This window comes from Equus asinus, chromosome 15 (assembly GCF_041296235.1).
Source record: "Equus asinus isolate D_3611 breed Donkey chromosome 15, EquAss-T2T_v2, whole genome shotgun sequence".
Classification (NCBI taxonomy): domain Eukaryota; kingdom Metazoa; phylum Chordata; class Mammalia; order Perissodactyla; family Equidae; genus Equus; species Equus asinus.
The window spans coordinates 27707852-27733684 of NC_091804.1; the positions used below are offsets into that span (position 1 = coordinate 27707852).

At 42.5% G+C, this 25833-nt stretch overlaps 1 protein-coding gene and 1 non-coding gene across 4 annotated transcripts in view; one reads left to right on the forward strand and one right to left on the reverse strand.

The window, feature by feature from the left end:
• The window catches only part of PHF20 (PHD finger protein 20), a 143943-nt gene that overhangs the window by 109731 nt on the left and 8379 nt on the right, over positions 1–25833 (forward strand). For all 3 annotated transcript variants that reach the window (XM_044747851.2, XM_070485837.1, XM_044747852.2), the window contains 6 exons: positions 4200–4298; positions 4818–4982; positions 6208–6386; positions 16739–16838; positions 19732–19927; positions 24940–25345. In XM_044747851.2, coding sequence (XP_044603786.1) covers positions 4200–4298; positions 4818–4982; positions 6208–6386; positions 16739–16838; positions 19732–19927; positions 24940–25345 — 1145 coding nt within the window. The remainder of the gene's footprint in view (positions 1–4199; positions 4299–4817; positions 4983–6207; positions 6387–16738; positions 16839–19731; positions 19928–24939; positions 25346–25833) is intronic.
• On the reverse strand, positions 17228–17334 carry LOC123277475 (U6 spliceosomal RNA). Its single transcript, XR_006514426.1, has one exon. It is a non-coding gene; the product is annotated as a U6 spliceosomal RNA (small nuclear RNA).

Here is a 25833-nt window from a genome sequence, read left to right on the forward strand (position 1 = left end):
CCCTGCTGGGCAATTCTCCCTGTGAGTCTGCCACCTGAGGGCACATATTGACTTCACAACCTTTAGCCAGAAGCTAGGGTGAGCCTCTGAGGGCTGTCTCTCATCCCTCTGTGTTCAGAGAACACAGGCTTCTATAGAACAATTTCCTAAGACATCGCTTCTTTTTATCCTCATTGTCTACTCCTCTAATTGAAGCCTCAGGATAGGACTCTTTAAAGCTTAATGTGACCATATTTCTGACCAGCTGCAACACTTAGGATGCTTTTATTTACAAGTAACAGGAAACCCAATTCAAATTGACTCCACATAAAAGGGATGTGTTGGCTCACGTAATGGGGAAATCCAGGGGAGGTACTGCTTCAGGACTGTTGGTTGAGGACCTAGTGTCCTGCCATCTCACTTCTCAGTGCTCTTTTCAGGTTGGATATCCTGGTGGTCACAGGGTTGTAGCCAGTGTCATTTAAGGCTCTGCTCCTAAGTCACTCATAGTAAAGGCCAGCTTCCTTACAAGGCCCTGCGTGGTCTGCTTTTAGCCCACATCATCTTGTCTCCCTCAACCTTATTCTAATTTCAATTTCAGTGGAGGCATACAGGCCTCCTTGCTATTTATTGACTTCAAATTCCACTTGTTCATTGGTAATATATAGGAAAGCAACGGACTTTTTTATATTAACTTTGTATCTTACAACCTTGATATAATCATTTAGTTCCAGTTTTTGTTTTTTTGTCAGTTCTTTGGGATTTTCTACATAAACAATCATGTCTTTGCAAACAAAGACAGTTTTATTTCTTCCTTTCCAATCTGTATTTTATTTCCTTTTTTTTGTCTTATTGTGCTAGCTAGGATATCTAGTACAATGTTGAATAGGAGTATTGAGAGGGAACATCCTTGTTCCTGATCTTAAGGAGAAAGCATCCAATTCTCACCATTAAGTATGAAGTTAGTTGTAGGGTTTTCGTAGATGTCCTATATCAAGTTGAGGAAGTTCCCCTCTATTCCTAGTTTTCTGAGAGTTTTTATCATGAATGAGTGTTGGATTTTGTCAAATGCTTTTTCTGCTTTAGTTGATAGATGATTTTTCTTCTTTAGCCTGTTCATATGGTAGATTACATTAATTGATTTTTTTTTAAATGTTGAACCAGCCTTGTATACCTGGAATAAATCCCACTTGGTCATGGTATAATAATTCTTTTTATGTGTTGTTGGATTCAGTCTGCTAATATTTTTGCGTTTGTGTTCATGAGAGAGATTAGTCTGTAATTTTCCTTTCTTGTAATGTCTTCATCTGATTTTGGTGTTAGGATAATGCTGGTCTTGTGGGATGGGTTAGGAAGTGTTCCCTGTGCCTGTTTCCGGACCACTGACGGCCTGCTCTTTGAGTCTTTGCACTTGCTGTCGCCTTGCCTGGAACACTCTTCCAGATCTCTGCATGTTTCATGCTCTCACTTCTTTCAGGTCTTTGCTCAAATGTCCTTTTCTCAGTGAGCCATTCTCTGACCACAGACTATTAAAATTGCAAGTGTCCCCTTCCCTCATTCTTACTGTCCCCCTTCCCTGCTTTATTTTTTCCATAGCACTAATCACCTCCTAAAATAGTATATAACTTACTTGTTTTCTGCCCTACCCAGTAGAATGTTGCTCTGTGAGGGTGGGGGTTTTTGTCTTTTTTTGTTTGTTGTCATATCCATTCTCCCTAGAATGGTGCCTGGAACATAGTAGACGCTCAAATATTTGTTGATAAATGAATTTAAACCATGACTAATAATATGTTTGTAGCCGAGAGAATGTGCAGAAATGAGTTGTTCTATTTTTATATCTGAGGAAGGCTCTGTTCCCAGGATCAGAGGACAGTAAATATTGATAGCTTTTATGAAATTCAGGAAGCATTTGGCCGTATTTTGCTAATCAACTGTATGACCTTGGCTAAGTCAACTCATTTCTTTGGGCCTTGGTTTCTTAATCTTAAAATGAGTATTTTTGTAAGTTTGCCAAGGTCTTTTCTAGAGTTCTTGTTCATTGAACTTTGTTTCCCAGTGCAGAGTGTTTTTAACAGGAAGGGAGCTTAGGGACCCTGAAGTCTTATGTTCGTTAGCCAGTAGATTAACTTTCGCCTGTAAAGAGCCCATGCTTGCCAGCCGATAGGTGCAGCCCACTGTCCTCTCTGACTGTATCCACTCTGATGCTCTTTCGCGAGAGGGGCCTTGGTGGCAGTTCTGACATGGTGCTGGAGAGCCAGCTGAACCTACTTTTAAATATCCGCGATATCAGGCAGGTGCTTTTACCTCCCTAAGCTTCAATTTCCCCATCTGTAAAATGGGAATGATACACAGAGGTTGTTGTTAGGATTAAATGAGATGTTGTGGTTTCCTTGCACAGAAGTACTTAAAGTCAATTGACTCTGATTGCTTACCCTACCCCACACCTGCTCTGTGATGCATCTTGATTCCACATCAGAATCACTTGGAGAGTGTTTTTAAAAATCCTGATGCCCTCAGAAACAGTATACTAAGTGAAAGAAGCCAGACACAAAAGGTCACATATTATATGATTGCATGTATATGAAATGTCCATAGTAGATAAATCCATAGAGACAGATGCAGATTAGTGGTTGCCAGGCGTTGAGGGGCAGGGACCTGGGACTGGGGAGAAACTGCTCACTGGTAAGGGGTTTCACTTCGGAGTGATGGGAGTGTTTTGGAACGAGGTAGAGCTAATTGTAGAACATTGTGAATGTACTACATGCCACTGGATTGTTCTTTTTTTGCAGCTTTATTGAAGATTAGTTGTACAACGAACTGCACATATTTAAATTGTATAATTTGATGAGATGTGACATATGTATATACCCAGGTATTACTGCAATCAAGGTAGTAAACATATCCATTACCTCCCAGACTTTCCTCATGCCTCTTTTTAATTCTTCCTTCCTACCCTTCCCCTCCCTTTCATCCCCAGGCAACCACTATTCTCCTTTCTGTTACTATAGATTAGTTTTCATTTTCTAGAATTTTATATAAATGGAATTGTGCTGTATGTATGAGTTTTTATTTAGCTCCTTTAGGCATACTTACTTTGAGATTCACTTATGTTGCTGCATATATTAACAATGCATACTTTTATTGCTGAAAAATATTCCATTGTATGGATACACCACAAATTATCCATTCACCTGTTGAAGGACATTTGGGCAGTTTTCAGTTTGGGCAGTCACAACAAAAGCTGCTATGGGCAGTCATGTACAAGTCTCTGTGGACATATGTTATCTTTGAGTAAATATCCAGGAGTGGAATGGCTAGGTCATAGGATAAATGTATGCTTAAGCACTTCTTAACATCTAAAAAGACATGATCAGTTATTTGAAGTGCTACAGATATATTTGATAAGATAGAAGAAACAACTGGATTTTTGCAACTGTGAGGCTATAGTTAAGTTTGAAAACTGATCTCAAAAAAGTGGTAGGTGGGAAGTTTTTTAGAATGGAATTGGGAAAATCTGTGAAGTGAGAATTTTGGATGGTGAGTATTGCTAACAAGGAGTTTTGCTGTGAGGAGTAGCAGATAAAGTTGTGGTATTTGAAAAGTGTGAATTGCTCATTTTCAAATGGCTAATTTTATATTTTGTGAATTGTACCTCAATTACACAGAAAAGGAGAATCAAACCATATCCTGTCACCCAGGTCACACCTCAAGCCAATTAAATCAGAATCTCTGTGAGTGGGACCTGGGCATTCACTTTTTAAAAATCTCCCTTGATGATTGCAATATGTAGCCAGCATTGAGGAACAGTGATCTAAAGAGCGTTGGCAAACTTTTTCTGTGAAGGGCCACACAATAAATACTTTCAGCTTTAAGTGCCATAAGGTTGTGTCTTCCCTGTTCAACTCTACCTTTGAAACGTGAAGGCTGCCATAGTCAACATGTAATGAATGAGGATGTTGTGTTTCAGTAAAACTTATTTACTACAACAGGCAGTGGGCCAGAGTTTGCCTACCCCTGGTTAAAAGGCTTAGTGATGGAGGAAAGGTTCCAGACCTCTAAGGGGCATGGAAATTGACCTCCCGGGCAGAATCAGACCTGAAACTCTGTTCTATTACCCATTTTAGTTCTCGTTGGACATGCTTAATCACTTACTAATAAATATCTCAGTGTTGAACACAAAACGTTAGAATGCCAATACTTAAACTTATATTTAATTCTAGCTTCAAAAGACAAGGAAAAGAATAAAGAGAAGAAATTCAAAGAGTTTGTGAGAGTGAAGCCAAAGAAGAAAAAGAAAAAGAAAAAGAAAACCAAACTTGGTAATTTTTCCCTGGAGTTGTTACACTTGGGTTTCCTTACCATGGGTGGGGAGGGGTTGGTTTCTCCCTGGTCCTGGCCTCTGAGCCTGGAAGGGCCAGCAGGCCTTTACTGGTACTTGAGGGCTCAGCCTAGTATGGGCTCTGGCAGGGGAGGAGCCCACTCAGCCAGGTGTTTCCAGGCCCGGCTGGCATTTATAAAACCTCCCTCTCTTGATGCACTGGCCACTGTGTCCTGTTACAGGGCAGAGTGCATGAAAGTATCATAATAGGCGAGGATATGCAGATAAACGCCTGTATTTGTTTGCACACATGACTCTTAAACACACATCTCTGAACCCTTTCAAGAAAGGATTCACTTCTTGAAAAGTGTGTGTCTAGCCCCCACAAAAATTTTTAGTTGAATTGCTCCCAAGCCTTTGAGCTGTTTGAACAGCACAGCTGTTGGTTGGATGGGATTGCTTATGGAATGCTCTCATGGTGTCTGGGGTTGCTAATTCCTTCCTGATCCTGTTCTTCCAGAATGCCCCTGCAGTGAGGAGATCAGTGACACCTCCCAGGAACCTTCCCCACCCAAGGCATTTGTTGTCACCAGGTGTGGGTCCTCACACAAGCCTGGGGTCCATATGAGCCCACAGCTCCATGGCTCAGAATCTGGAAACCACAAAGGGAAAGTGAAAGTATCCGGTAAGGTGGCTCTCTGCTGACTTGATCATTTGTACAGCACTACAGTCTGAGAAGGCTGAATCTATGTTGATATTCTAATCTGCTCCCCAGGCCCTCTGCAAGTATAATCTCTTATATTTTAAAAATAAGAAGTATCTCAGGCCGGCGCAGCGGTTAAGTGCGCATGTTCTGCTTCTCGGTGGCCTGGGGTTCACTGGTTCGGATCCCGGGTGTGGACGTGGCACTGCTTGGCATGCCATGCTGTCATAGGCGTCCCACATATAAAGTAGAGCAAGATGGGCACGGATGTTAGCTCAGGGCCAGGCTTCCTCAGCAAAAAAGAGGAGGACTGGCAGTAGTTAGCTCAGGGCTAATCTTCCTCAAAAAAAAAAAAAGAAAAAGTATATCGAATAAAACAAAAGCCATTTCCTACGCCTTCCCTGAACTTCCCTTCTCTGCAACTTTGATCTTAGTTGAATGTCTCTAAGGTACCTCCGCGCCAGTGTGTCTATGATCAGATCCATTGTCCTCCATCCCCTTATACACCTGCCCTTCCCATTCATTCCTTGTTGATGGCCTCTGCATTTAACCTGGTTGCTCAGGGAGAATCTGAATCAATCTTGAAGCTTCCCCCTTTCCAGCAACTTATAGGGTGATTGTGAGTTTAAAAGGAGTTAATGAGTATATGGAAAGTACTGTATCAGTGTCTTGTACAGAATAAGTGATCAGTAAAGCTTAGCTGCAATTATAACTAATCAGGCACCAAGACCTAGTGATTCTAGTTCTGATTTATTCCTAGCATTTGCCCCTTCCTCATTCCCCACTGTCTACAAAATTTTAAAGGTGGCTGTGGATACAGACTTGACTGAAAGCCAGGTCCTGGCTGCATGGGATAAGATTGAGGAACACGTTTGAGTCATTAGGGATGATGGTCTGTATGGTTCATGGGGAATTAATTGTAGCTCTTCTGCCAGTGTCAGTCCTCTGTGACCTTGAGCAGCCACTTACCTTAGGCTTCACTCTCAGTAAAATGAGGAAATGCAGTTCAGTTCACCGCCAGGCAGCATACATCATTTGGGCTGTTACTAGATGGCAGGCCCTAGAAAACTGGAGTTCCCCTTTCCCAGCTCTGTGAAAGTTCATAGAGTGGGTCTGTAAGGTCATTTCCACTCCTGACAGTCTAGGGTTTTAAAAATTTTATAGCTATCATTTAAAATAGTGACTATTGTTTTCCCGTTCCTCTCAGAGGAGGATAATCTGAGTGAGTCCTCTTCTGAGAGCTTTCTTTGGAGCGATGAAGAGTATGGCCAAGATGTCGACGTGACCACCAACCCAGACGAGGAAGTCGATGGGGATGACCGCTACGATTTTGAAGTGGTCCGCTGCATCTGTGAGGTCCAGGAGGAAAATGACTTCATGATTCAGGTAGGTAGAGCTGCCAGGAGACAGGTCTAGAGAAACACAAACTGGTCCTTGGAGGGGATTTTGAGAGATAGCAGTTTGAGGCCAGTAAAAATAAGGAGTCCTGTCAGAAGTCCCAGATAGGCGGTATTATCAGCAGCAGATTGAGCTTGGCTTTTTGGTTCAGCTCTGAATCTCAGGCTGGTGTAAATAGCCTATTAACAGAATAAGAGAGGACTTGAAGGATCATTGAGTCTAAACCTCTCATGCTCTGCTTGGGGCAGCTGGGACCCACAAATGGGAAGCGCCTTGCCTGTGGTCACACAGTGAGGAGTTGAACAGCAGGGACCCAAATCTCTGGATGGCAGTTTAACATCATGTGGACCCATACCTTCTCTTCGAGGTAAATTTTCTTTATGGCCCAAAGAAATGGAGGCCAGTTTTATAACTTGTGTTTCTTGTTCTTCATTTTCTGACATTTGTATCTGTCATCTCCATCTCTGGGATATGCCTGTGGGTTGGGTCTCCCTACTTGCTTGGGGAGACCATCACTGGCCAGCGCCTGCTTGCCTCTGGCCCTTCTCTTACTCTTAATCACAGTTCTGGTGGAGGTAGTTGCTGTCTGGCTGACTCCAGAGGTTGTCATAAATACCCTTCATGTCTGGGCTGGCCAGGGAACATGAGTTTTGTAAGTCATGCTTATATTGGTTAGGGTTCTTTTGGCGGTAAATTATAATACTGTTAGGAAAACAGAACGAGTCCTGGAATCTAGGGGCAGAGATGCAGCCAGTCTCTGGAGCCCAGAATTCCATCTTGAGGGGCTTGGTCTACCCCTTTTCCTGCTTTTCCCCGGAGTCCACTTGGTTCTTTTTCTTTGTGCTACAGGCTTGTTTTTATGTTTTTGTATTCAAGAGACTAGCTAGGCTGATGTTAGAATTTCAGTCCCAATTCTAAATTCCTGGAGAAGGAATTGCAGTCTGGTTTAGATCAGATACTAGCCTTTGGAAAGTCACTTGAGGTCAGGGGCAACGAGGTTCATCATGGTCAAATGTCCGCCCTTGGTCTAGTCATCTGGTCTGGTGGTGGTGGAGGTTGGGAGGTGTGGACAAGGTCACATTGTACAAAAAGCTTGCCTGGGACCTCCCTCTGTTATGATATGGATGGGGCGGGAGTAGGGGTTGTTTCAGAAAAGCGGGTGGCTGTCGACCACCTGGTACTAATCCACATAGTCTGTTGAGCTTATGGGAAAAAGGCCTAGCCTCTTGGCCTGCTGTCTGTGTTAAAATTTTATTTGTTTGTCTTTATAGTGCTACAGGTCAGTGTGGCATTGATTTTTTTGAAATTCACTTTTGGATCTTGACTTAATATACGGTTGGCTTTATGCCTCTTCTTTGAATTTGTCTTCTTTGTACTCAATAATCTCTCTATTCCTTTGATTTCTGGAAACATTGAGGCTTTGCCATAGTTTAAACTTTCAGAAGGACCAGAAAATGAGTAGGCCCACTTGCTTTTGTTTTTTATTTCCCAGTGCTTTTTTTTGAAAAAAACACTTTGAAGTAATTATGGGTTCACAGGAGGTTGCAAAGAAATGTACAGGGAAGTCCCATGAACCCCTCCCTCAGACCCGGTTCCGATGTCAACTGCCCACACAACCACAACACAACATCAAAACCAAGAAATTGACATTGGCACAATCCATAGAGCTTAGTTAGATTTCCCCAGTTATGCATGTGTTCATCTGTGTGTGCATGTAGCTCCGTGTAGTTTTGTCACAAGTATAGCCTTATGTAATCACCACCACAATCCATTATTCAAGTGTAGTGTCATCACCAGTCTCTAATCATCTTACTCCCTTTATACCACACCTATCTTTTCCTCCCCATCCCTGAACCCTGGAAACCACTAATGTGTTTTCCATCTCTATAATTATGTGCTTTTATGATTGTTGGCTAATGGAATCATGTGGTATGTATCTTTTTGAGAGTGGCTTTTTTTACTCAGTATAATTTCCTTGAGATTCATCCAAGTTGTTCTGTGTTCGATAGTTCATTCCTTCTTGTTGCTGATGGTACCACAGTAGTGCCCTTTTTATTAATAATCGCAACTGTGTACAGTGGAGTAGTGATTTAAAGTTTCTGGAGTGTTTTCATAAATACCATTTCACCTCCAAGAAGGCTGTCTCCAGTCATTTATTTCTCCCATTTTATAGTTGGGAAAACACAATTACAGAGCCATTAGTGATTTACTTATGGTTGCAGAACTATTAAATAAGTTATCAAGTTATGATCTGAACCCAGAACTCCCAGTCAAGTGCCCTTTCCCTGTACTGCCTTCACTCTGGGATTCGCGTTTACAACTGAGAAGTGAAACCAGAAAATTGGTTTTTGAAACATAATGGCATTATCTAGGCTGGCTGCCCCGCCCCTGCCCCGCCTCCCCCCTTTACCAGTATGTGCGTGTAGGCGAGCATGTATACACACACCTTAGGTTTAGGGAGTTTTTTCTTTTTGAGTAGCCTTCATGGTAACCTCCGGAAATTCAAGGTACTTGAATAGTCTCAAGTAGTACCTGATATTTATGACCTTTAGTTTTCTTAGGTCAGTGGTTTTCAAACTTTTTCAGCAAACTTTTTCAGAACCCCTTTTCATATTGGACTCTTTCACAGAACCCCAAAATGTATAACAGGTAAAAGCAGTAATTTTGGAAGTTCAAAATGGATAATCTTCACCTTTAAGTTCAGAAATGTGCATGTTTGCCCATTCCCATGAAGTCTGATGTGCAGTCAGGGTTGTGAGTGACAGTTACCAACTTGGAGCACTTCAGTGGCTCGGTTGCTTTTCTTTTTGTGAGACAAGCCTAATGCGTGTGGCCATTGGAGGGGTGTCTTTTTCTAAGTAGACTGCTGCTAGTCACTTTGATTAATCAGAGATGGGAAGAAAAGCTGTGTTTCAAGGACAACAGTATGCTGAGCTAGTCTAGCAGTGCAGAATTATGTGTAGTCGTGAGCTCTATTGTCTTAACGTTAAGTTTGGAACATGTTTGAATGTGCATTTTTTGTTTCGTTTGATTTTTTAAAATAGTCCCATTTAAAAAAAGACAGCCATCTGGGGCTGGCCCCGTGGCCGAGTGGTTAAGTTCGCGCACTCCGCTGCAGGCAGCCCAGTGTTTCGTTGGTTCGGGTCCTGGGGGCGGACATGGCACTGCTCATCAAACCACGCTGAGGCAGCGTCCTTCATGCCACAACTAGAGGGACCCACAGCTAGGAATATACAACTATGTACCGGGGGGCTTTGGGGAGAAAAAGGAAAAAATAAAATCTTTAAAAAAAAAAAAAAAAAGACACCCATCTGTAGAACCTCTGAAGCTCTATGGAATACAATTCGAAAACTGTTGTATAACATGAAAACTATTATTTTTCAATAGAATTTTTTCTTAAGTTTGGCTTTTAAAAGGATGTAGAAGATCGTCAGGTTTTATCCTGTCTTTCTGGGCATGTGCTGAGTTCTGGGCCTTGGAAGCCTGATGTGGTCCTTACTTTCTCATAGTAATCCTCAGCGGGTGAGTAATGAAGGCCTCTCTTGGCAAGTCTGTTCTGGCTAATCTGTGTACAAGACCTGGTTCTGATCTACCTTAGTACTCATGGGGTGTTTCGGGGGTAGAGCTTGAGGTGCCGTTATGAAGAAACTAAGCTTAGAGCTACTGGGGGGCCATACCAGCTGTCACATGGCAGAGTCGGGAACCAACTTCCATCTCCTGCTTCCCAGGCTCCACTTGGCCTTCCCCCCAGCTCAGCTCAGCTCAACTTGTGGCTTTCTGTCTGGCATTGTGGGGATGTGAGCTCACTTCAGAACAGCTTGGGTTTTGTTGTAGAAACTTTGCTCTGCTTTTCACTTGAGATAAAAGTGTCCAGCTGGCTTTGAGTTATATAGGGACAGTTTCTGACTTTCCCTGTCATGAGCAATGCACCTTTTCCACCTAATAACATAGCAGAACTAGAAGGACTTACAACTAGAATATACAACTATGTACTGGGGCTTTGGGGAGAAAAAAAACGGCAGAGGAAGATTGGCAACAAATGTTAGCTCAGGGGGAATCTTTCCCAGAAAAAAAAAGAAATGCAGGGGGCATGGGCGCTTAGAAAAAAAGAACATTAGGAAACCCATTTGATATTTAAATTATTTTAATTGCTCTAGGGCAGATTTGGGCAAACTTTTTCTTTAAGGACCAGAAAATAAATATTTTAGGCTTTGAGGATGATATGGTCTCTGTTGCAACTACCTAATTCTGCCCCAAGCAGCCGTAGGCAACTTGTAAAATGAATGAGCATGGCTGTGTTCATATAATACTTTATTTACAAAACAGGACCTGAGGTGGATTTGGCCCATGGGCTGTAGTTTGCTGTCCTTGCCCCAGAGCAACAAATGTATATTAGGTACCAAATCCAATGAAAACTATGTAGCAGGGTTTCCTTTTCTCCCTAAAGCTCCAGTTGTATCCTAGTTGTAAGTCCTTCTAGTTCTGTGTGGGATGTTGCCACAGCATGGCTTGAGGAACGGTCCGTAGGTCCACACCCAGGATCTGAACCTGCGAACACCAGGCCGCTGAAGTAGAGCGCGGTATCTTAACCACTTGGCCATGGGGCCAGCCCCCTGTATAACAGTTTTAACAAAAAGCCCATTTTAAAAGTTTTGTTTTAAAATTTAAATTGTTTATTTGCTGTTGGGTAATGCATTCACATAGTTCAGAGTCCAAACGATTCATAAGTATACAGAGAAAAATCTTATCTCCCCCTCAATCCCTCAGTTACCCTTCCCTGGAGGCAACCCTTACCAGCTTCTTGTGTATCATGCCAGAAACATTCTGTGGCTAAACAAGCAATTACAAATATATTCTTCCTATTCTTTTTTGTGTTTGTGTGAGGAAGATTGGCCCTGAGCTGTCTGTTGCCAAGCCTCCTCTTTTTGCTTGAGGAAGATTGTTGCTAACATCTATCCAATCTTCCTCTATTTTATGTGGGATGCCACCACAGCGTGGGTTGATGAATGGTGCTAGGTCTGCACCCAGGATCTGAACCTGTGAACCCCGGGCCGCCAAAGCAGAGTGCACGAACTCAACCACTCTGCCTCTGGGCTGGCCTCTCCCTATTCTCCCCCACTCCTTTTTTTTGTGGAAGGATACACATAACTAAAAATTTACCATATTTAAGTGTACGTGGCATTAAGCGAGTTGGCATTGAGTACATTCACACTGCTGTGCAACCATCTTTTTTCTTAACACAATGTTATCATTTTATATGTGGTATTTTCAATATCTTTTTTTTATTTAACAGCATATATGTTGAAGACCATCTGTTTTCAAACATAAAAAAGCTTCCTCATTCCTTTTTATGGCAGCATACTGGATGGATCATCATTTGTTTAACCCTGTTGATGGACATTGTTTCTAATCTTAACAGTGATTTAATGAATACTTTTGTGTAACTATACCTGTGGGACCAAATTTTAGAAGTGGAATTCCTAGGTCAGAGAGTATGTGCATTTATAGTTTTCACAAATACCACTATTTGTCAGAGCAGTATTTTATAAACCCTCCCTGGAGGCTGTACCAAAGGTCAGTCCCATCAGCACTCTTGACAGGGACTATCAAACTTCTTCATCTTTGCTCTTCAGATAAATGAGAAAATAGTCTATTGCTATAGCCATTTTGTAATTTATTTTTTAATAAACTTCTTTAAAACTTTATAATTGTAGTATTTGGAAAATGCAGAAAATCACAAAGAGGAAAACAAGAATTACCCAGAGTATTTTTACCCAGGGATAACCACTGTTAATATTTTGGAATACATATATACAAATGCATATATAAATGAAAATCATGCTCTATAAAGAGTTTTTCATGAGATTAACACTTGTATGATGAAAGTAGTAAATGTTTATTATAAAAGCTTTAGGCAATATGTAAGGGTGTAAAGAATTAATTGATACTTACATGTAATCCCAAAACCTGGAAATACTAATGTGTACGCATATTATCAGTCTGGTTTTATTTCACATTAATTTATATCAATTCAAGTTACTTTACATTAATGTATTCTTTTAATGGTTGAACATCTTTTTTCTTTTTTTCTGAGGAGGAGGATTCTCCCTGAGCTAACATCTGTTGCCAATCTTCCTCTTTTAGCTTGAGGAAGATTTGCCCTGAGCTAACATCTGTGCCATCTTCCTCTATTTTGTATGTGGGTTGCTGCCACAGCTTGTCCACCAACAAGTGGTGTAGGTCTGTGCCTGGGACCTGAACCCACACCAGCCCCTCAACACCTTTCTTTCTTTCTTTCTTTTTCTTTTTTGTTTTTGGTGAGGAAGATTCACCCTGAGCTAACATCCATTGCCAATCTTCCTCTTTTTTTTTTTGCTTGAGGAAGATTAGCCCTGAGCTAACATCTGTGCCAGTCTTTCTCTATTTTGTATGTGCGATGCTTCCATAGCATGGCTGACGAGTTGAGTAGGTCTGCACCCAGGATCCTAATCTGCAAACCTGCGCTGCTGAAGTGGAGTGCACAGAACTTTAACCACCTGACCACAGGGCTGCACCGCCTGCCCTCCCCCCCACAACATCTTTTTATTTAAGAATTTTGGGGCCAGCCCCATGGCGTAGTGGTTGGGTCCTGTACATTCTTCTTCAGCAGCTCGGGTTTGCAGTTTTGGATCCCAGGCATGGCCCTGCACCACTCGTCAGCCATGCTGTGGTGGTGACCCACCTGTAAAGTAGAGGAGGATTGGCACAAATCTTAGCTCAAGGCTAATCTTCCTCAAGCAAAAAAGAAAAAAAAAAAAGAATTAGTTTTTTTCCTTTTCCTTTGACCTGTCTGTTCATGACCTTTATCTGTATTTCTGTTGGATGGTTGGTCGTTTTCCTACTCATTTATGTAGGCTGTCATGGAGGAGGAGGTTCCCCTCTTCTACTACTCTTCTTTTTTTTCCCTCCCCGAAGCCCAGTACATAGTTGTATATGCTAGTTGTAGGTCCTTCTAGTTCTTCTATGTGGGATGCTGCCACAGCATGGCTTGATGAGCAGTGTGCAGGTCTACGCCCAAGATCCAAACTAGTAAACCCTGGGCTGCTGAAGTGGAGTGTGTGAACTTAACCACTACACCACTGGGCTGGCCCCTACCCTTCTTGTATGCTTATGGCTGGACTAATAATAAAAATGACACAAGCCCAGATTAACAGGAGGAAAACCCAGTTTAATATGTATGTATTAGAGATCATAGAAAATGATGCTTGGAGAATGATCAGAGTAGGCAATATATGTATATTTTACACAAAGAAACAATAAATTTGTGAGGAATGACAGGACAAAGACACTTAGGTTTGAGGTACGTAATTAGTGAGGAATTTAAGCAGAGTTTAGGCTTGAGGTAGTAAATTAGCAAGGTTTGTTTCTGCAGGCTTCTCAGCCCTGAATTCCCAGCTCTGGTGATAAGGATGCAGGTGATAAGGGAGAGCGCCTCTCACTGGGCAGATGGATTTCTTGCCTTCAAGGGGAACAGAGAAGAGGGTCAAAAATGCCTTTTGTGTTTTTGCTTCGACTGCTTTTCAAGTAATTTTAATTCAAAATAATCAATATTCCATTGTGGATATTTTGAGGTGGCCTGCTCTGGGCCCCAACAAGGCTTTTTGTGGATACCTTTTTGTTATCAGCTGTGAGAACAGTTACATATGTTTATACCCACTTTGTCATCTGTCTTTTGACTTGTCTTACAGATTTGTTTTTATGAGGTCAAGTGTATCAAACTTTTCTGTAATTGCTTCTGAGATTTGAATAACACCTGTTTCCTCATTGGAATTTGATAAAAGTTTATAAAAGAATTTTCTCATGGTTTCTTCTGGTACTTTTGAGGTTCCATTTATTTTTTAAAAACCTTATAAATATTTGATCCACCTGGAATTTATCCTGCTATAAGGTGAGGGCTGTGGCTACCCAGTTGTCCCAACACTGTGCCCCATCTATTGAAATGCCACCTTATTTACTCTATTTCTGTATGTATTTGGATCTCTTTCTGGATTCTTTTTCCATTGATCCATCTGTCTAAATATTGGCTTGTACAGTTCTATTTTAATTATTGTACCTTTAAAATATTTTAAAAATATCTCATAGGGGTAGTACCCCCTTTTGTTCTTTTTTACAAATTTCTTGGATATTAATTTTAGAATCAGCTTCTATCTAGTTCCAAAGCTATCTGTTTATTATTTTATTGGCACTACATTATTTTTATAAGTTAACCCAAGGAGAAATGACATCCTTATGAGAGTGACTCTTGCTATCCAGGAATAAGGTGCACCTTACCATTGACTGAAGTCTTTGTACCCTTCAAATAGTGTTGTAAAATTTTCTTCATGGTGATCTTGTGTGTTTTATTCTTAGATATTCTTAGATATTTTATCTTAGATACTTTATTCTTAGTCTTAGATTTATTCTTAGATATTTTTTCTGTTATTCTTGTTCATTTTTCTTTTTCTTTTCTTATTCATTTCTAAATTTAAACTTTTAAAAAACGAATAATGTATGTTAGCCAGACCCACATGAAAAAAGTTACTTTGAAATTTTCAACGTAGCTGTGTTTGATTCAATTTTGATGAATCCTAGTTCTCAAGACACTTACAAAGTCATTGGTGAGAGAGACTTTCATTCTTAATTATTAGTCTGTTTTCTGCTACAAACTGCCTTTGTTGTTGTGTGCCTTTTACTTTCCTTCTGAGCCTTAGTTCCCTCATTGGAAGTTGAAGAATCTGAATCAGATGTTATCTGAAGTCTCTCTTCCAGCTCTGCGGCTGTTGATTCTGACATGATTAGCTTCTTAGAGGGTTTATATCTGCTCATGAAAGCCGTCTTGATGCTGGGGCCTGTCTGCCTCCAGGTAGCTCAGGACTGTCTGAGCTTTGGACTTTTAGTCCCTTGTGGCCAGGCTGGTGGCCCACCCTCAAGATTATGTTGGGAAGCTTACTGCCCACCTTCTAGAGCTCTCCATTTGGTTGAGTGGTTAAAGGTTTAGGGCCCTATTTTGGAATTGCTTGAAGTCTCCTAGTGTCTCCTTTGGCATATGCTTTTCCTCTCCATTCTCTCCTTTGGACCCTTAGCCCTCAGGCTTCCTATCCTCACGCCATCCACCACTTGGCCAATGCTGCCCTCACTTTCTGCTTTTTTCTTTCCTTCTCTGCCTCCTGTCCCTCCTCTTCCATTTCTTTCCCCCTTCCCCCTTCTCCCTTCCCCAGGGAAGGGAGTGGAGACTAGGGGTTAAAAGAACTAGCTTTGGGGCCGGCCCGGTGGCGCAGTGGTTAAGTGTGCACGTTCTGCTTCGGTGGCCTGGGGTTCGCCGATTCGGATCCCAGGTGCGGACATGGCACTGCTTGGCAAGCCATGTTGTGGCAGGCGTTCCACATATAAAGTAGAGGAGGATTGGCAGCAGATGTTAGCTCAGGGCTAATCTTCCTCACACACACACACACACAAAAACCCAAAACAAACAAACAAAATAACTAGCTGTGCAATTAGCCAGGCTTATGTTCAGATCCACCTTTGCCTCTCTTCAGCTGTGTGACCTTTGGTAAGGTTTAGAGAGAATAAATGCAAAGTGCTAGCACATGGTTACTTTGGGAGGCATCAAAGTGAATGAGCTTGCCTAGTAGTAGTAGTATTAGTAGTAGTGGTAGTAATAGGCTCTTAATGCATAAAAGCTGTGTGCTGGGCTCTGCAATAGGAGCTTTTATACGTGGCCCATTGATTCCTCACAAACAGCCCCATATGGTCGGTAGGAATAGTATCCTATTTTGCAGATGGGGAAACTGAAGCCCAGGGTGGAGAAGTGACCTATGCAAGGTCACACAGCTAATGAATGTCTGAGCCAGAATTCACACTCAGGTTTTTGTCATTCCAAGTTAACCTTCCTCTAAGAACTTTCCTCTCTCATAAAGTGATCAGAAAAATGAAAGCCTCTAGAAATGGGAGTGATTTTTCTGAGATCAGCACTGTTTAATAGATCTAAGTGTTCTTAGTCTGTGCCGTCCAGTATAGTAGCCACTAGACTCATGTGGCTGTTGAGCACTTAAGATGTGGCTAGTGGGATGAAGGAACTGAGTTTTTAACTTAATTTGTTCGCTTAAATGTAAAGAGCCACAGGTGGCTAGTGGTTGCCGTAGTGGCCAGTGCAGTTCTAGGTGAGTGCTTGCAGCTCAGCTCCTGTGTAAGTCAGCGGGGAGTGCTCTCCCTCCCCTCTCCCTGTACACCCTCCACTGTCCCCTTCCCCAACAGGTGGGTCTTATTTTTGAATGGAAGATACCGTCTGAGTTTAATTTTTATTGCTTCTTTAATTCTAACAGTGTGAAGAGTGCCAGTGCTGGCAGCATGGGGTCTGCATGGGATTACTGGAAGAAAATGTGCCTGAGAAATACACCTGTTATGTTTGCCAAGATCCTCCAGGTAGAGATTTCTGGAGTCAGGGATATTAACAGTATGTAGCTTTTTCCTTAGCACAGCTGGCTGTGAAACAGCCTAAGTGTCTGTGGTCTTGAGACTCATTTCTTCAGCATCGGCTAGACTCTGACTCCTCCTTGCCTTTGTTGCTCACTCGTGTGGTGGCCAGCTGTCCTGAGCTTAGCAATAGGAGAGCATGTGTGAAGAGGTTCACCTAGTGGAAGGCCTGGCCTTGAGCTAGAATTTTTTTTATTGTGGTAAGAATCATCTATCATGAGATCTACCCTCTTAACAAATTTTTTTAAGTGTACAGTACTGTATTGTTTATAAACTGTAAGCACAGTGTTGTACAGCAGACTTCTAGAACTTTTTCTTCTTGTACGACTGAAGCTATAAAAACTGTGGAATGCATTACAAATTTGTGTGTCCTCCATGCATAGGGACCATGATAAGCTTCTCTGTATCATTCCAGTTCTAGAATATGTGCTGCCAGAGTGAGCACCTTTTTCTTTTCTTGAGAGTTCACTAGGATATGGGCTCCATCCTTGGCTTTTTGGGGCTGTTGGAGGGTTAGAAACCTGCCTTTCCTCCGTTGCATCATTGCTGCCTGGAAAGAGATATGCCCTTGAGGGGAAGGGGAAAATGTGGTTGTGAAGAGCTTGTCTGCCACCCAGAACAGTGAATTAATTCCTTGGCAGTATCAGTTAGTTTCATTCTTCCATGGCCACGGGGCTGGCCTATGGCTCTTGGGTGCCGCTTTCCAGAAGTCTCAGGGGTGGATTATAAATCTGTGGTTCTTGTCTTGCTGTCAAAGGAATGGTGACATCTCCCTTCACTACCTGTAAGGTCTCTCCCCTTGGCTCCAGTCCCGTGATCCCCTTACAGAGAGACAATGCTTGAGAGCCTTTGCTTCTGTTATTCGTTTTAGTTTTATGAGGTGGGCCTGGTAGGAGCTCCTATTCCCGTTTTTGCTTATGAGGGAGAAATTGATCCCCAGGGATAAGAATGACTTTCCTAATCTCATAAGGCAAATTGGAATTAGAACTGGCTTGTGGGGCCAAATCTCTTGATTTTGTTGGTTGTGTAGGGAGAGGCTGACAACCACAGTTCATTTTCCTGCAGGTAGATCCCCTCGGGGCCTGATGACCTCTGTTGTGACACTGTGTCTCCTTGTGCTAGATTAGTCCATAAATGGAGAGGAATCTGCTTCTGTTTGTCCCTTTATCCTAAGGAAAGAATATGGTCAGAAGATTAGTCTGTGAGTCATAGAATATTATCGAGGGGCAGGCTCTCAGAGACCAGTTTATTCAGCCCTGACATTTGACAGGTGAGCAAATACAGGCCCAGAAGGGACATGTCTGGGCTAAGATCACTTGGCCAGCTAGTGCCAGACAGATGAGAACCAGTGTGTTTGACCTTTGTCTTGTAAAACAAGTTGGTGCTGCTCTGGCCACTCCTGCAGCAGCTGCCTTTGAGATGCCACGCATAATCCTGAGGGCTCCTTAGGGCAGCGTTTAAAATCTCTTTCTGCTACTTTACTGTCTCACTCTTTCCTTTTACTTTTCTGTTTTTACAATCATACACAGCATCTTGATAATTCCTGTGCACTTTCTGAACTTTTACAACTCTGCCAAGACAGTAAATAGGCTTCTCCTTGAATTGAGTTCTCAGTGTCTGTCATATTTATAGACTGTGTTTGACTCTGCAGTGTCTTGGGCCAGAAATTTAACTTAACAGCTTTATTCATTAAAGGTTGCTTAAAAATGTTTTTAATAGAATTGAAGTGTATCCCCACCATGTGTCTTAGTAAAGCCAGAAAGAGTCCAGGGACCTTGATAGGGATTATGTGAGTTATTTCAGGGTTGTTACAAATATGGAGAGGTGAACAGCAGTCTGATTGAAAGCTGTTTCCTGGGCTTTTGGAGCAGGAAACACTGCCAAGTCTCATGTGGTTGTGTTTTCACTCCTTCCTAAGATCCCTGTAATGACTAAGACCACTGAAGCCATCCAGTTCATCTGTCACTGCAACAGATGGGAAACGGAAGTCTAGAGAAGGGAGGGGGCCTGACCATCTATTTAGTTAGGTGATAGGTGACAGTTGGAGGGGGACTTGGGGCTTCTTTCCATTTGATAAATCCATTCAAGATGCCTTTTGCCAGATTCTGGGGATACAACCATGAACAAGATGGTTCCTGTTCTTCTGGCTCTTACTGGAGTTGGGGCTAGACACAGTTGTCAAAGTCACTCAAGTAACATGTTAGATAGGGATGAATGCGTTGAGGGGAAAAAGCAACTAGATAAGGAACAACTGGGAGCCCCTGGAGAGGTTCTCTTACCTTGGGAGATAACAAAAGGCTTCTCTGAGGAGGTGGTAAATGTCCAGTCCTGCAGAGGCCTTGGGAGTAGTGCTCCAGACAGAGAGAGTGTTAAAGCAGAGATCCTAAGACCAGAAAGAGCTGGATGTGTACCAGAAGCTGAAAGGAGGCCGCTGTAAGGCTGGGGCAAGAAGGGCAGGAAGGAGCCAGGTTCTGCAGGCCTTATTAGACCGGAGTTAGGGCTTTGGGTTTTCTTAGGTATGCAATAGGAAGTCATTGAAAGATTTGAGTAGGAGAAGGAATGATGTGATTTACTTTGAAAGAGGTATCTAGGTTCCCATACCACCTCTGGCCATTCCAGGAAATCAGGCAATTTACAAGCCTTACTCACTACCTTATTGCTAGCACCTAATAAAGAGCCTAGTATATAGTAGGTGCCAAGTAAATGTATATTGGATGAATAAATGAACACACTGAACATACCAATCCATCCTTCCAATAGTTTGTGTGATAACTGTGTGATGATGAAATAGTCTGGGTTTCCTTCAGGCCAAGTATTAACTCTCTCATTGTCACTGCTTTAGGTCAGAGGCCTGGCTTCAAGTACTGGTATGACAAGGAGTGGTTGAGCAGGGGACATATGCATGGTCTGGCATTTTTAGAAGAGAACTACTCCCACCAGAATGCCAAGAAGATTGTAGCCACCCACCAGCTTCTTGGCGATGTGCAGAGAGTGATCGAGGTTCTGCATGGCCTACAGCTCAAGATGAGCATCTTGCAGTAAGTGTGGCACCTGCAGCTTTGGGGATGAGTCTGATTTGGCATGGTGTGAGAGCAGAATAAATTTGAGAAATTAGAAAGCCACAAAATCAATGATAAGACAGATGAGCTTGAGACCTTTGCTAAAAATTCTCAGTTACATGATAAACATTCTTTTTAAAAAAAATCAACTGTATTCAGGTATAATTTACATATAATTAAGTTCACCCATTTTAAGTGTCCATTGAGTTTTGACAAATGTATACACCCTTGCAGCCACCACCATAATCAAGATGTGGTATATGTATTTATAGTTTAGTTTGTTTTTTGTTATGGTGTAAAGTTCTGAGGGGGTTTTTCTTTTTTAAATTGTGGTAAAATATCCATAATATAAAATTTACTATCTCAACCTTTTGGGGTTTTTTGGTGAACAAGATTTGTCCTGAGCCAACATCTGTGCCAGTCTTCCTCTATTTTGTATGTGGGACTCCACCACAGCATGGCTTGGTGAGCGGTGTGTAGGTCCATGACTGGGACCTGAACCTGTGAACCCTGGGCTGCCAAAGTGGAGCATGTGAATTAATCACTACACCACTAGGCTGGCCCCTAGCTTAACCATTTTTGAGTGTGCAGTTCAGTAGTGTTAAGTACATTGACCTTGCTATGTGCCTAATCTCTAGAACTCTTTTCATCTTGCAAAACTGAAACTCTGTACCCATTAAACAACTCCTCTCTGTTTCCTCTCCCCTTAGCCCCTGGCAACCACCATTTTGCTTTTTCTCTATGAATTTGACTACTCTAAGTACCCCATATTAATGGGATCCTACAATATTTGTCTTTCTGTGACTGACTTATTTCACTTAACATACTGTCCTCAAGGTTCATCTGTATTGTAACATGTGTTAGCATTTCTTCCTTTTTAAGGCTGAATAATATTTTTTTGTATGTAATACCATGTTTTGTTTATCCATTCATCCTAAACATTCCTGATTGGTAAACAAAGTAAAATTGAAAGCTACTGGAAGAGATATTGTTGGCAGGCCTGCTCTCCAGCATAGTGGTTCCTTAATAAGTATGTCTCTTGATGATGTGCTCTCATGCAGAAAAATTTTAGGCCTTTTGGAGCTGGACTGTGGGCTTTTAATGGGCAGAAGTTTGAGGAGTGACATTGAGCATGAATTTCCTTCTGTGATTGCATTCTATGTGTCAGATGACCTAAGTTCATGTAAGCTGAGAAAGACTTTGGCTGTTATTGGGGTCTGTTGGCTTTTATAACCTATCCCCACTTTACCAAAGAGGGCAGTTGGGGCCTTGAGTGGGGCAGCTACTCTCCCATGGTTTCTAGGGGTAGAGCCAGGTCTTGAAATCCAGTCCTGGCTCCTATCAAGTACTTATTGTAACCTTTCTAACTGCCTCTTCTCAGTGGTTCCATGAATTTTCTTTTGGTATTAGCACAGTCTATGGCAAGGACAGCTTCTCTTCTGTAAAAATCTCTCCTTAAGTTCTCCCATGAGCCTGCCCATAGGATGCCATTTTAGTTAAGTCATCGGTAATGACAAACCAGTGCCAGAAGTGAGTTAGACGTGACAGGCCACTCCCTGACATGGTTTTCTTTGTGTTGATTAGTCCTGGAAGCCTCTTGGCATCAGGCAGGGTAGAGTGTCAGAGTCCTGGGAAGGCAGAATTGGGGTCTGCTTTCTCTTGCCTTCTGGTGCACAAAGGCCTGTCTTCAAGTACTGGCATGATGAGGAGTGGTTGAGCAGGGCATATTCCGCAAGAGTACCTTTTAATTTGAGTAAAAGCTAAGCTGCTATAACAAAGACTCAAAAGATAAAGGCTAAAACAAAATGGAATTTTATTTCTCACATAAACAGTGGTCCGGGGGTAGGCAGGGGTCCAAGCCATGTAGGTGGCCTTTCTCCAGGATTCCGTCTGTGGACTTAGGGGCTTGGGTTCCTTCTGTCTCATTGCTCTGGAATTCCGTTGGGGTTACCCTCATCTGCATGGTCAAAGCAGTCTCACCTGTACCTCAACTCTGTGCCAGCTCCCAGGTGGGAGAATAGAGAAAAAGGGAAGAGCAAGCAGTTTCGTGGATACACCTAAGTTGAGGGGAGGCTAGCCATGTGCCCGCTCAGGCTCAGGTGTGAGGGTGCAGGTGGGTATAAGAGAAAGGGAGGATAGTTGCTGGGGGCATCAGCTGACATTGCCGCAGACTCTGTTGAGGTTAACTGAATCAAGTGCCAGCCTTGGGTAGGATGTCAGAGATAAGCCATTCGCTCACATTTTATAAAATCAGAAAGCTTTACCCCCTATATACTGAATGAGTTTCTTAACGAGATGCCAGAAGTTGACTTAAGTAGGTAGAAGATGGTCCGTGGGAACGCCTGGGAAACCTCAGGTGATGCTCCTGACTGTAAACTTTTCTGTTTTTTCTCGTTTGAGGATTCGATCAGATGGTGTTCTCTTTCTTCTTCCTGAAATGCCAGTGCTCCTGGCCCTATCCAGTATTCTGGAAACTTGTACCTTCTGAATCCCTGTTTTAGATCCTTTGTCTTGATAGCAGTGACTTTGTAATGGAATTAAATCTGACTTCTAGCAGTTCAGAAGGTATAGGGAGATCTTGTTAGTCATTATATATGGAGAAAAGGTCCTGGCATAGGGGGAGGTGGTCCCAGTATGTCTGTGTACACATGGGTAGCCTCTTGCTGTCACAGGCTCTAGGATCTTCATTTGCAGAAATATTGTTCTTAAGTGGCCTGATGGATTTATTTTCAAAGGCAAACAAAACTGGGAGTAAGTAACTTCAGAGCATCTATTGTCATTTAAAAAGTAGCATACATGTCTTATACATACTTTCTTCATGATTGACAGGGCTTACAAGGGAAGGCCAGGGTCATCTTTGTCTGGAGTAGTAGCCGGGACTTCAGATCTCAGCTGGGAGGGCAAAAATTGTAGGAGGGAGGACAAAAAGACTTTTCTGATTTTCATGCAAGAGGAGGTCCATACTATGGCTTATATGCTCCATGTTAACAGATTTCAGACTATCGTAGACTTGAAAGTTAACAATGACTCCATTTCCCCTGATGCAGTTATGATTTCAGAGGTGTGTCTGGGGTCTTGGATTCCTGGTATAGGCTGTGATACCCTGCTGGAGATGGCCCAGGACCCAGGCTGCCTTGATGCTCATTGTTTCCTTCTCCAGCGTAGGAGTGGTATTGTGGATTGCTGGAGTGGGAGAGGTGAGAAAGGATAATTGCAGCCCCCTAGGAGCAGAATTTTAGGTTCTTTAAGATCATTTCATGCCTGCATATTTATGGTCTATTCCATTTCTGCAAGAAGGCTTCAGTAAAGTGTTGGGGGTACCCACATTGAGAATTACTGGTTGAGTTAAGCTTATGCTTTCCTGCTGATCTGGTTTTAGTATTTCTCAACTGGGAGCTGGGAAGGTACTGTTGACAATTATATGAAGGGATAATTCTTCTTCGTGTGGGATTATCCTCAGCATTATAGGATGTTTAGCATCCCTGGATTCTATGAACTAAATGCCAGTAGTCCTCTTCATCATTGTAACAATTAGAAAGGCCCCTGCATATTTCTACACATCTGTGAACCAAATGTGAGTAGCTCCTCCCACTTGTTTCCAAACAACCCCTGGAGGGCACTGCCCTCCCAGCTAGGAACTGCTGGGAACCCATGGACCTTACTCCAGAAGCCCACAATTTTTCTTCCTCCCTCCCTCTCTTTCCTTTCTTCCTGCCTTTCATTTAATGATAAAGGTGGGGCCGGCTTGGTGGCATAGCAGTTAAGTTTGTGCGCTCTGCTTTGGTGGCCTGGGGTTTAATCCTACACACTGCTTGTCAAGCCATTCTGGGGCAGGTGTCCCACAGATAAAGTAGAGGAAGATGGGCACAGATGTTAGCCCAGGGCCAGCCTTCCTCAGCAAAAAGAGGAGGATTGGCAGTGGATGTTAGCTCAGGGCTAATCTTCAAAAAAATAAAAAAAATAAAAAAAATCAAGGGTTATAATGGAAGTTCCAGGTGGTAAAGAAGAGATAAAAAGTGAAGTTTATCTAGAGTAGTGTTTTTAAACTTCAAATAATATATATCCCCCACTAATAAACACATTTTATATCACTTACACATATAAAACTGAAACTAAAATTTCACAAAACACCTACTCAGAATAGTGCACTTGATATTTTGTATTCTATTTTTCCTTTTTTACAATTGGTTATGATCCAGTAAGTTAAGTTAATGACCCTCTATTGGGTCAAAACTCAAACAGTGGATGATTCTGGGAAATTCTAAAGTCATACACAGAGTTTTATGTGCACATACATGTAGGCAGAGCTTTCAGCAGATTCCCAGAGGAGTCTGTGGTCCAGAACAGGATCAGAATCCCTGTTCTTGAGTAACAAACATTTCTCTTTGAATGGTGAGAATAGATTTTAGAAGAATTTTTTAAACTTTTATTATTGATGGCCTATACATAGATGAGTTTTGATCGCCCCCTGCCCCCAGCCCCCGTCATCATTGTGTTTTTATGATTGAGTGCCCTTGCATGCCAGGATGGTTGTGATTGTTTATTAATAAGTTAAGGTTATTTTTACTAAGTCACATTTGAAGAGCACTTTGCCGCCAACAAAGTATTTCCCTTCAAATTAGTTCACTTAATCTTTATCAAACTCGGTGGTTGATGGCAGACACATGGTCAGCCCAGTTTTGCAGAGAGGAAATGGGCATGAGGCTGGCTGGGTGACTTGTCCCAGTTGCACTGCTAAGCAGCGGTGGAGTGGAAAGACTGCAAGTCCAGTCCCACCCACTGCTAGTATGCACAGCCAGAGCTTGCCTGCAAGTGGTCTCCTCAGAGACGCCGGTGGATTTACTTTCCCTCTTGCTTGGCAAGTGGTGGTTTGTGGCCAGATAGCCCAGGTGGGAGCTCTTCTCCCTATTGGGAGAGTGTTTGGAAAGTGAGAAGCCCCTGCAGTGGTCCCAGTTACTACAAAGCCCTTTCCATGTTTGCCTTCCCAACAGAAGCAGGGAGCATCCTGATCTGCAGCTGTGGTGTCAGCCTTGGAAACAGCACTCAGGGGAGGGGAGATCTCATTCCAAACACATCCATGTCACTGAAGCCAAGAGCAAGGAGGAAGCCCCAAGCTATAGAACTTTGAATGGGGTGATGGAGAAGCCCCTGTCCCTGCCCTTGCCCCGGTCTGTGGAGGAGTCGTATATCACCAGCGAGCACTGCTACCAGAAGCCCCGCGCCTATTACCCTGCTGTGGAGCAGAAGCTGGTGGTGGAGACCCGGGGCTCTGCCCTCGATGAAGCAGTCAACCCCCTCCGCGAGAACGGTGACGATTCCCTCTCGCCACGTCTGGGCTGGCCTCTAGACCAAGACAGGAGCAGAGGGGACGGTGATCCCAAACCTAGCTCCCCAAAGGTATGTGGCTCGCTTGTACTTGTTCTTAATTCACTGTTCGAGTGCTTGTAAGTTCTCCTAGGATTAATGTTCTGTGGAATATGTTTATTATAAAATTGTATTTATCGTAAAATTATATTTAAATTTGCTTATCGTAGATGTTTTTTGATCTGTTAAAATGGGTGCAAAGTCAGGAGAGCCCACTTAAACTGAAGACCATTGGTTCTGGGAAATGCCCACAAAATGGCATAGTCAGTGGATGTGGGACTGGAGAGGTGGGAAGTAGCGAGGAGAAAAGGGTGATTGGAACTTGATAATAAATGAAACTAAGTTAGGAAAATGAATTTTTTCTTTAACACAATTTACATTATAATTGCACTTAGATGCTAATTCTTAGCATGAGCAGAGAATGAGTCAAGTGTTTTGTTGGGTGTAAGTTTTCAATACAGTTCTATGATAGCTTTACTTTGGCTTCTAACTTTGTAGCCCTGACGTAAGAACAGTCCGTT